This window comes from Branchiostoma lanceolatum, chromosome 1 (genome assembly GCF_035083965.1).
Source record: "Branchiostoma lanceolatum isolate klBraLanc5 chromosome 1, klBraLanc5.hap2, whole genome shotgun sequence".
NCBI classification, from domain to species: domain Eukaryota; kingdom Metazoa; phylum Chordata; class Leptocardii; order Amphioxiformes; family Branchiostomatidae; genus Branchiostoma; species Branchiostoma lanceolatum.
This window is the reverse complement of record NC_089722.1, coordinates 36,665,019-36,676,570: the sequence shown is the minus strand read 5'-3', so window position 1 is coordinate 36,676,570 and position 11,552 is coordinate 36,665,019. Positions and strand designations below refer to the sequence as shown.

The following is an 11,552-nucleotide window of genomic DNA, read 5'->3' as shown; positions in this document are numbered from 1 at the left end:
CTGACAGACAACACACACACACACACACACACACACACACACACACACACACACACACACACACACACACAGGCATGCACACTCAAACACACTCAAACAAAGGACGCTTAGATAAACATTACCTGTTTATATCCTCCGACAGCTGAAGTAGACTACTGAAATAGACGACTGCGGCAGCAGAACACAATGTGGATGAAGTTGACTGGCACACATACATACACACACGCGCGTGAGTTTACGACAGCGCACACACACACACACACACACACACACACACACACACACACACACACACACACACACAAGCACACACAAACAATAGCAATAACTTAACTAAATTGTATCTGACCCTCACCTCTCTTCTCATGACCTCAATGAAAAGCGGCCTGCGTGCCGATTTGAATTTATCATGAATAAACAAAGAATCAACAGAAAAATAAACAAACAAACAAACAACACATTATTGAGAGTCAGAAAGATGTATTTACAACGGAGTAGCATCTAGTCTCCAGTACTCTCTTCAATCATGTAAGGCTAATATCTACTGTAATAGTAAATATACAAAATACCTAAAAAAGGTACAGATATTTTTTCATCGCATGTACGGGTATGCAGTAGCCAAGAGTAAACAAAATACAACAATTTCAACTACAGTCAAACCTGTACAAGTGACCACCTTTACACGGGGACCACAAAGCTATTGGTATACTGCCAAACCCGAACGAGTGACCACCCTTACACAATGTTCGCCTGGTAAAAGTGACCACTTTTTGTTGGTCTCTTGGATATTTTCCCATTGACCGAAGCATTAGCATCCTGTCTATAGTGACCACCCGTTCACAAAGACTAGATTATCGCGGTCTTCTGATCGAGTGGTCATTCTTGGCAGGTTTAACTGTATTCCAACCATCACGACGGCATTTGCATAAAGCATAGTTTCTAGATGATGTAAATAGAACAACATTTCCTTCCAATATCTCGAAAACTTAAGCCACAGCCGTTCCATATTGTACATGCAGTCTGTTGACATTCAGTATAACATAAAATTCATCATCTTGATTTGCATAAACTCTTTGGAAATAAAAGTAGAACATTTTCAAGTAATTCATCTTGATTTCAAATAAAGACAAGGAAGAATCTTACTTATAAAATTGTTTCCACGTTTCTAAACATTCGATGGAATACTTTTTCACAACAACACTTGCATTTCAAATGCCTTAATCCAGACAAATATAAAAAGTTATGCACTAGATATAGAGAAAGCTATACAATAGTTTATCTAATTTTTCCCCAAGATTGATGTAACAGCTTTTACATTAAGATTGTCCTCGTATATGATGTCTAATATCAAACAAATGCACCGATGTAACAAATTTTACATTAGAATGGCTTGTATATTAAATTACTTGATCCAGACAGAAGGTAAACAAAGATCGTTATGACCTATGACCCTTGACCTGCAAAACAAGTGTTTACATGCTACGATAATTACTCTGTGACCTTTCAACAGAACAGCTAATTTGGCTGCACAAATGATGCTGTCAGACCGGTTTTTGTAGGCGTGCCTGGCTGAAAGACACGAGAGCGAATTTTGCTCCCGGCGAAACGTGTTTAGCGCAGGCAGTTACAGGTAAACAACTTATGCCTCAAGTCAAAGGTCACACATGAAAAAGGAACAAAAATCAAATTCTTCGGAATGTACCTGAAATATCTAATATAGAAAACACCATGCATGGGATACGCTCTTTAAAAGCAATCGACATTTAAGCTACGTTTGACGATTTTTACGACATGTATCTATAGAAATCAAAGGACTCTGTTAGACCTTTAACACCAACGGTCGAAGAAACAATTGTACAGCCTTGTTATGAAAATGTAGATTAGTATTCTTGCACAATAGATTATAGTATCCCCCTATGTATGAGATTAAACGTAAATGCTTGCTAAAAAAAATTAGCTTATCTAAATTAGCCGCAATTAACTTGAGATGCAGTATAAAACAATGTGGTAGGTGGAGCAACTGCATCGATTAACCACACATTGCTATGACGTTCGCACGGTGACGTAGCTGACATGTCTCCTTTCTTCTGAACAAAATTAGATGACAAACTGAAACGTCGATACAGCTAATCTCCGAGCAGATGTGGGGTGTTTCACGTTCCCGGTACCCCCGAGTTTTTTTTTTTTTTTCATCTCTACATCTGTTTAGAGATTGACAGTACCAATCGAAATGATAAGATGTCCCCAGCCAATGGCGATGCTCCTCTTAGACACGAGAGTGTCACGTCTAGAATTTCGATGGTACAAGTTAAACCTCACGGACCAATGGTAGTGCTCAAAGACTTTCCTGAAAACACGAAAAATAACCCTGGTGTCTTTACAATACCTCAGTCGTTTTAGTTCATATAACGAAAACAACATTATATTGTTAAATGTTACTTAAACGAACAACATAACAGTACAATGAAACCTGTACTAGTGACCACTTCTGCAAAAGGACCCCCAGGACATTGTAACAACTTTTTTGATTGTCCCTTTTTTCTGATCGATCAGACGATTAGGTGGTCCCATGCTTTCTTTAACTTTTTTCATTAAGTCCATTGAGTGGTCTCTATAGACAGGTTTCACTGTGTATAATGAAATGCTCTAGTGTGTGAGTTATGATGGTGGTGATGTGTAAACGCAGCTAGTGATGAACACGGTACAGGTTAGGCGTTAGACGCTGGCGATTTTCGCAGGTACGTGTAGTTTCGACCTCGTGGTGGGCTCTGGCTACACTGAAAGGGAATTACAGGGAAAACAGTGCATAAATAGGCGTGTAGCGACGTGCTCACATGTACATTGAGTCAGCAATCCATGCAAGCTCATTCCAAAACCAATACCCTACACCGTAAACTCTCGCACATTCTCGCGTTAGAACCAGACACCAGTGTTAGCAAGTGCAGGCGATTATCTATTCTAAGCCACTATGGAAAACAAAAATCTAATAAAGAAATCGTCATACGCTCTCAAAGAGCTGATTCGAAAATAAGAGATTGGCTGCTGCTAGCATCCTCTTTTATTGATGGGCATTGCGGACTAGATGAAGCACTGATGGACATGTGTTGCGCTGAACCACCGAGCAAACCCGGAAGAGAGCTACAACTAGAGCTTTTCTTTTCTACGATTCGCTCTCTTTTCGTATCCCGTGCGCTCCCTTTTGTCACGTCAAATCTGGTTCCGAGGCAAATTGAATGACTGCGACGTAGCAGAGAGTTTACATCGTTGTTGTTGGAAGCAAGTGCAACTATGGATGCGTTTCCCCTACTTTCGCCAGAGAAACGCCCCGGCCCTACACTCCAGCTATGCCTCCGTACACCCAGCGACAGTGATCCACAACCTCGCTCGCCACCGTCTTCGCTAACAGAACCCTTGCGCGTCTTACGTTTTGTCTTCGAGGTGTTGTAGAACAACTTCAGTCCTCCCTTGGGCTCGTCTTCCGTGTCGCTTTGAGACCCCCTGTCCACGATCATGCCGGTCGGTAAGGAGTCGAGTTTGTCCTCTTCTGAACTAGGCGTGCTTCTCGTCATGGCTTTATGGGCGGAGGAACTTCTCTTCTTGCCGAAACGGAAGAAGTCTTTAAAACTTTTCTTTTGCCTAGGTGTGGTTTTCTGTGAAGACGTGCTTGTGTCTACTTCGGGTGAGTTGATCGGCTCTGGTTTATGTGGTGGGCTGTCTTGTCTTAAGAGCGCCGGCTGGTTCGGAGAAGTTAGATATGTTATACGTTAGTCTGTGCTTTCTGATACCCTTTAAACTTTGGTTAGAAGCTTTTTTTCTTGCACTTGGTGCTCTCTAAAATGTTTGTTACACGTTTATGCGCACCGGGCGTTCCAAACCTCCCTCCAAATCAAAATTGTTATTCGTTTTGTGAATCAAGTGCTTAACATGCGTTTTGGTCAAGCTTACATACAGCAAAAAAGTAAAGTACTCATCAAAGCAAAATATTTACAACAAAATGATTGCCCTGTCCTACATAATCGACATTGAGTAATGCCTCTCCTAAAAAAAACCTAGATACTAGTATATAATGAGAAGTATAGACCTGCATTGAAAAATAAAAAAATCAACATTCAGCTCAGCCACATGCTTATTAAGCAAGCAAACCATATCCGGTTTTGCGGCCATTGTGGAGGTAAGCTAGCCTGGGAAAGGTTACTATACCTGCGTATACACGTCTTAAATGTGATATGTACGTGTATGTGATAGTAAGTGAGGCATGTTTGTTAGCTGGGGGTACCATAGACGCAAGACCGTTATTGAGCAACCAAACATTTGACAAAATTTCCTTTCACTGAGCTGTAAATGACCTCTTGAAAGCATATCAATGATCAAGGTCAAGGTCTTTAATCACTTCGAAAATTTTCTATGATTTTTGTATAATTAGGTGTCTAACATTTGATTAAGAATGGTTTGTTGTTTGTTTGTTTGTTTGTTTTCTACGTTATAGAGTTAGAGTGTGACATTTCATTTTAGTTTCTCATGTCTTACAATTTGTATCCTCTAGATCACGTGCGGTCATCTCTGCATTTAGTCCATCAGGGCAGGAATATACAATAAAGACTATTATATATCATTCAGTCTTTGTCGGGGCCTTCCAATTTTTATACTTATCTCCAATATATTTTTTTCATCATTTGGTGCCTAACGGTCTGGATCCTTTGGGGAAATTTGCACTATAGAATGTGTGGAAATTTCTCAATGTCCCAAAAAATATCTCAAGCTATTTTGTACTCTGGATGTTTTGTGTGCTTTAAGGAATGAGGTACCAAGAACTAACCTGGTGTTTAAAGTCCTCGTCGTCCCACAGACTCCCCTCGAAGCTTCTCCTCTGGCTTCTTCGTCGCATGCTCCTCCCTCGCCGGAAGCTGTTGTCCTCCGCCCCGGGGGAGGTGTCCTCCTGGCCGGTCGGGGTGCTGTGTCTCGGGGCCGGCTTGCCTTTCCACCCCATCTCGTCACGAACGAGCTCGTAAGACGGTGATGAAGAATTTATGCTGCTGGAATCTTCGGATCCCAAGTCTTCTTCTTCAAAGCTCAGGCTGTTTACCTTGACTAACTGTGCCTTAAAGATCCCTTCTCTGGGGGTACTTCTATGAGTTGGTGAGAAAACGGGGCTGGTGGCGTCTTCGAATGATTCGTTGTTTTGGTACTTTTTAGGAGTGAAGTCTCCACTCTCTTCAAAGCTGCTGCCACCGACGTAAACCAGGCTGGCGGTGTAGATGCCTTCTGCAGCGCTGTCGTCTTCGACCTGGTCTTGAAGTGGTCTGTCTTTCTCGCTTTGTCTGTGGAATTCAGCTTTGACTGTTGTATCCTTCTCTTTGGTCTTGGCTACTGTTTGAGCTTCATCTGCAATGGCGTTTACGTCGTTTCTGTCTAATAGATTGGGTTTCATCCTAACTTTATCTTTCTTAGTTGCACTGAACTGATTGTTTGACTTCAGTAACGACTCAAACATCTCTACAGAACGCGCTACTCTTGGCATGTCACTGATTATATCAGGCTGTTGCCTCTGCAAATCATTTTCATTGTTGATGTCTTCGGACACAAGGTCTGTTTCCTTGTCCTGTACGGATACGTTCATTTCAACACGACTGTTATGTCCGTTTTCTTGTTTGGTATTTTCCGACGAGACTTTTACATTTGGAATGACATCATCTTCGAAAACGATTGTCTCTGGTGGTTTGGGAGTATCACGGGTGAATTTCTCAGGCTCGTTCCTTATTTCCATATTTGTGTTCACCCTTCCAGGTGACATGGTTTCTTCGCTTATTTTGTCATCATTTTCTTGCCCTTGCTTGTCTTCTGATTTGATTGTTGTCTCTTGCTCTGTGGTCATCTCCTGACTTGGACTTTCTTTTCCAAGGGTTCGCTCTGTTTCATTGCTCTTCATATCAGGTTTTTCTTGTTTTAATTCTTCTTCTTCTTGAAGATTGATCTTCTTATATGTAATAGTTACTTCTTTTGGGATACTTTTCTGCTCTTCTTCAAAAGACCTGTTTGACCCGCTCACTGTGTCTTCTTCGTTTTGCTCCAGGTTTTCTTTATTGTCTAGATTCTGACAAACAGTCTCTGTCTTTGTTGAAGGCTCACTCGAATCAATCACTGTATCTTTCCTGTTGCTCTCCTCTGATAAAACAGTAGCATCCTTTTCCGTTTCCAGGACTACTGTGGTTGCGGTTGACGGCGTCTTATCCGTTTGCTCCTTTTTAACGCTTTCTTGTTCCTTATCTTCATCAGCCTCCTGTTCTGTCTTGATGTTTTCTTTGGGGGACTCGAGAGGAGGTTGTGACTTTTCAAGGGTCTCAGCTCTTACGGAAAACGGGCTTTCGTTGAGAGATCCGTTTCCGGAATCACTTTGACGTTCCGGAGTTGTGACTGACGACTGGTGTTCCGGACTCTTCACAGGAGCTCGTTCCGGACTCGAAACGGAAATATGACTTTTGTCTTCTTCTGTCGAGTCCAGGGAGGATGCGCTGCCAGTTAGATTATGTGAGCTACCAGTTGTATCCGGGCTCGTCGTAAAGACTGGTTCTTCTACCTCCAAGTTAAAAAGTGTCTTCGCGGTGTTTTGCAGATCCTCAGAGACACTTGTGATTTCAGTGCTCCTCCTGACCATGGTCGACTCCGTTTGCTCTAGTAAGGCGTTGATTTCATCCATGAAGTTCTTGTTCTTTTTCGACTTGTCCGTTTCTTTGGAGCTTTTTGCTGTTTCTTTGGACTGCTTTATCTTATCGTTGGAGGCCTTTTTGTTGACTTTAGGACTTTTGGGCAGATTGAGGACAGGGGTGACATTGGTTGGCGTTTTAGCCTTCTCCAATTCCTTCAATAGGTCTGGGCCAATCTGGCTGGCTTTCAGGTTGACTGTTAGTTCAACAACAGGCCGTTTCTTGGTATTGTCCTTTACTGCAGCTACGGACTTGTCGGGACTGTGCTCCTTTCGTGATCGCATGTCATCCTCGTGTTCCTCTTGGGTGCTGGGTTCTTGGGTCTGTATCGTGGCCTTTTCAGTCTCATCTTCCGATGCTTCTTCTGTACCCAGTGGCACCATGTCTTTATGTACTTCAGGCGTTCCCTCTTTCGTCTGTTTTTCTTTGTTTTCATGTGTTTCTTTGTCTTTTTGCCCTGCATCATCATTTTCGCTCTTTAAAGTCGTTTCCGTCACATCTTCCTCTTTTTTACTTTTCATGGCTGCTTTTTCAACATCCTCCGCAATTATTTCTTTGATCTTTGGCGTGTTTATACGATCTTTTCCTGACATAGTACCTTCTTCTTTCTGAGTCTCTTTGATAATCAGTGATGGCTTTTCCTCCGCGACCATTTCATTGGAAGATAAAGCTTTCCCTTTTCCTTTGGCTTCTGTTTTCTTCTGTTCACCCGGCTGCTCCACCTTTTTATCTTCAGACTCTTCCTTTATGTTCACTTCAGCCCTGTATTTCTCTTCTGCGACACGGTCCAGCTTTTTGCCAGAGTAATCAGCCTTCGCCGGCAATGTGTCGATTTCACCATTTATTTCTTCCTCTTCTTCACTCTTTTTCATGTGCTTTGCATTATTGATATGCCCTTTGTTCAAATGCTCTCCAGATTTTGGGGCAGCTTCCTCCTTTGCTGAATCATTATCCATATCGGTGACGTCTGTCTGAGTTGTCCCCATCTTTTTGTGTTTGTCGGAAACGTCTTCCTGTAGTCTCTGATTGCTTCTTGTCATGTCTTCCGGTTTTTCTGATATATTAACTTTCTTTACCTCTGTCTCTTTTTCCTTTCCATCAAAAATGCTCTCTTCTATTGTTTGGATGACTTCGACCTTTTTCGTTTCTTCTATTTCTCTAACATGATGCACATCTTGAAATTTAGCATTCTCTTTGCCATTTTCGTCATCTTCTTCCTTTGCTTCTGTCTCCTCCGATTGAGACGAGTTCTTCTCATCGAGTTGTTCCCTGCCTTCTTCCCCCTGTCTTGTTCCTTCCTCATCCTCTTCTTCTGCTACAAGTGATTCCTCCTCCATCGTTAAGTCAATGACACTGTTGGCAGTCGAGTCCGTCAATGGTTCGTCCTCTTCATAGATGGTACTGAGGGAAGGTCGCCTTTCTTCCACAAATTCACCTTGCATCACCGGTAGGCCAAGGGATCCCAGGAAGAAATCAAAGGGATTCCCTGGGTTGTAGTCGTTATCGGGAAACCCCAACTCGGGTAGGGGGTCGTTTCTTGAGAACGGGGGAGGCGTGATGGGGCCATCTTCTCCTTCGAATGAGATAAAGCTGGGAGCATTTGGCTGTTCCTGGTGACTTCCTTCCGCCCTTGATAGAAGTCTCTTGGCAACATTGTACATTTCATCTTCTTTGTTGTCCAGCTTTGTGGAAATGGTATCTTTCGCTTTTTTCTTGTCATTTGTATCTGTATGACTAGATGGTTCTGAGATAGACTGATGTCCAAACTCAACTGTAGACCAGTCATTTTCTGTCTTAGTTTCATTTGAATTGTTGCTCTTTTTTTCGCCATCTTTAGACTTTGAGAAATCGACTTCAAATGCTCTTTCGACGTGGCTATTTCCATCTGCGATACGTTGCTTTTGCTTTGTAAGTTCGTCTTCTAGATTTTGATGAATCTTACGCACCTTTTCTTTGGCTTCTTCCATTTTCTGTCTCTTCAAGTTAAGGAGTTCTTCCAGCTGGTTGGCCTTCTGCCTGGCGTCGTCCAACCGACTCTGTTGTCGCCCTGTTCCTGTTGGATTGACAATTGGGCTCTGCTGTGGGTTCATCTCTTTGCTACGTTCCTGTTCGAGGAATGCAGGTGAGAACTTGATGAAGGGTGTCAGGTGTTTTTTTGCAGGTGTTTTCTGTACTGATTCTGACGTTATCTGATTTTCGTGCTCCTGATCTTGCTGCTGATCTCCTTCCCTGCCCTTCGGTTTGTCTTTGTTCAAAGTCAGGTGCTTAAGACTCTGTCTGAAGTCTTCTAGAGATGCTGCCTTGACTCTGTTTGCTCTGTCATACGCCGACCCTTGTCTGTTTAATCGATCTAAGGACCCGGTTCTTTTTGGAGTTTCGTCTTGGTTTGTGACCTCGATGGCTTCTTCACGAATTTCATCAAAACTGCGTTCGTCATCACATGACGCCTGTTGTTGTTGAGAGGCCGGTCTTGCACCATACGTTCTTCTAGATGGCGTTCTTTGCCTATCCAATCGGTCAAGGGATACGGTCCTTTGTGAATGTCCCTCCTCCTGTGCTGCATCATCTATGTCAACCAAAGAACTCCCATTGTCATCATCTAACATTCTGTCTAGTGATGATGATCTGACACCGTACGTTCTCTTAGATGTTGGTCTTTGTCTGTTCGGTCGATCTAGGGACATAGAAGTTTCCTCCTCTTGTGCTGCATCATCTACGTCAACTAAACTACTCATATCATCATCGTCATCTAACATTCTGTCTAGTGATGATGATCTGATGCCATACGTCCTCTTGGATGTTGGTCTATGTCTGTTCAGTCGATCTAGGGACATTGTTCCTTGTGATGAACCTTCTGGAGTATCGTGTATGGATTCAGCTGAGCCAGCAAATACGCTACTCGCTGACTGTCTTGGCTGCCTAGTGCGAGAACCCCACGACCCGGACAAGTTTTTTCTGCGGTTCAGAAATCCGGCTAAGGCGGACTTTCTACCCGGTAACCTGCTGACACGGGCGTGTTCGGAAATGTCCATTGCGGAGTTCGACAACTGAGGGGACATTTCTGATAGAGGTACAGGGGAATCCTTCATGTCCAATATGTTCTCTGCACTACCATAGAAGGGTGGTCTACTGTGAAAATTTGTGTTTTCATGTTGAGGGTACTCTACTTCTCCGGGGCCTAAATCGTGGTGGTGAGGCGGTAAGGAACTAAACTGTTCTAATCCAGGCTCATGGAGATACAAATCCTGTTCAAACGGAGCGTCTTGCATCCTGTCATGCCCTAATTCTTGTCGAAAATGCACGTCGTCGTGTGCGAAACCGTTGTTTGGATTGGGTGGAGGGGCACCATGTTCCACAAAGCCCCGGTCAGTCCTGTAAGGTTGACCTGGACTAAACCCAGTGGGTAACATACCCGGCATTAAAGCAAACCCTGCAGGGTTCGGATCTAACCTTACGCACCTGGTAATGGCAGTCTCGTAGTCCGGGGGTGGCGGTGGGAACGAAGCACGGTTGCGATCATAAATCTTTCGCCCGGGGACAGTTTGTTGTCTTTCCTGTGATGGCTCTTTGTTTATTCCATCGGACACGTCCATCGTCTGCACACCACCGGTTGCCTCTTCCACGTGAGAATCCTGTTTCGTAGACAATTCTTCCTCTCGTTTCAGTTCAGCGGTTGGTTCCTTGTCTTCTATTCGTGAATCCACTGGTAGATCGGTTGTTGTTTTGTTCGAAGAGTTGTTTTTCAACCCAGCTTCACCCACGTACAGTAACGACTCGTCTGACTTAGCCGAATCAAAATGGCCGCCGTTTTTCTGCTCAGGTATTTCATGGTCTGCTTGGTTGTAAACATCCTTCTTCACGGGCTCATCCCGTGGCGATATCGATACCTCTTCTTGATTTTCACTCGCCACAAAGGCTGAATAAACACTTGTATCAACTGGACTATCAGAAGAAGGGGGTTCGTCTTGCTCTATGGCCATTTCTTTACCTTGAATATTCTCGTCTAATGACACCCGCATGGGGGGTTTAATAGTCTGTAAAGGAATTTCTACCGTTCCCTCGTTATTTATATTCTGATCGCTGCCCACTTTAACTACAGGTTCCAGCACGTCAGGTAGGTTCGTGGCCGATTCAAAGCTGGCGTCGCTGCTTTCCGATTCATACTTCTTACGCGGGGGCTTGTCTCCTCGGTGAGAGTCAAAAATGACCCAGCTCTCTTCCAGGCCGAGGTCGTACCGTCGGTCTTCTGTCTCGAAAACGTCGGGGTTTTCCGGCGGTGCGGGTTCGCCGGGGCTCTGCGGAGCTTCCGTTGAGTCCTCGCTCGACTCCCGCGACACCAGCCTGGCGAAGGAGCGGAACTTTTGCCGTATGGCCTCCAGCTTGGCGATTGTACGTTACCCAACCTTGCATTTAAAACATACCAAACCTTTTGGTCACACCTAGGTCTCACCGATGTAGATTGTCTACTATTAAATCTCAACGGAAAACGCCCCCGGGTGTCTGTCATACCAACCAGGGAGGAACCAACCATTGTGAATGTCCACCGACCCATGCATAACATTATAAACACTCAACCGACGAAAATACCGAGATAAACATGGAATAATAGCCCTAGCTTCAACTGTTAACAACAGGACAAATATCTATAACGCATGCGCAAATAATATAGTAACATGCTAAGCATGGCACTAGAAGTTTAAGCAAACAGTAACGCTCAATGACATCACCTTCAGGACACTCCTTACCTTGAATATTAAAGGTCATATCATGGCCTTCACCAATCGAATATTGCGTCCTTACTGGGACTATTAGGGCTTTACTCATGTCAAAACATACTTGTGATAATGGTTA

The 11,552-nt window shown here is 43.7% G+C and overlaps 1 protein-coding gene across 5 annotated transcripts; it reads right to left on the bottom strand.

Annotated features, from left to right (window-relative positions):
- Window positions 1-460: 460 nt before the first annotated feature.
- LOC136421519 (uncharacterized) lies at window positions 461-11,236 on the bottom strand. 5 transcript variants are annotated; one of them, XM_066408856.1, is made up of 3 exons: window positions 4,817-11,234; window positions 3,425-3,734; window positions 461-2,347 (listed from the first exon to the last, which is right to left on the bottom strand). In XM_066408856.1, the coding sequence occupies exons 1-3, from the start codon at window positions 10,718-10,720 to the stop codon at window positions 2,316-2,318; spliced, it is 6,246 nt and encodes a 2,081-aa protein (XP_066264953.1). In that variant the 5' UTR covers window positions 10,721-11,234; the 3' UTR covers window positions 461-2,315. The 5 variants fall into 5 exon arrangements, with proteins under 5 accessions (XP_066264953.1, XP_066264960.1, XP_066264976.1 ...); XM_066408863.1 differs by having other exon boundaries at window positions 461-2,777; window positions 4,817-11,233; XM_066408879.1 differs by lacking the exon at window positions 3,425-3,734 and having other exon boundaries at window positions 4,817-11,236.
- Window positions 11,237-11,552: the final 316 nt, after the last annotated feature.

Coding starts and splice junctions, on each gene's coding strand:
- LOC136421519 (XM_066408849.1), bottom strand. CDS start 10,720: ATGCGGGTGTCATTAGACGAGAATATTCAAGGTAAAGAAATGGCCATA. Junction 3,735..4,816: donor ACGAGGACTTTAAACACCAG/GTTAGTTCTTGG, acceptor TCTCCGAACCAG/CCGGCGCTCTTAAGACAAGA.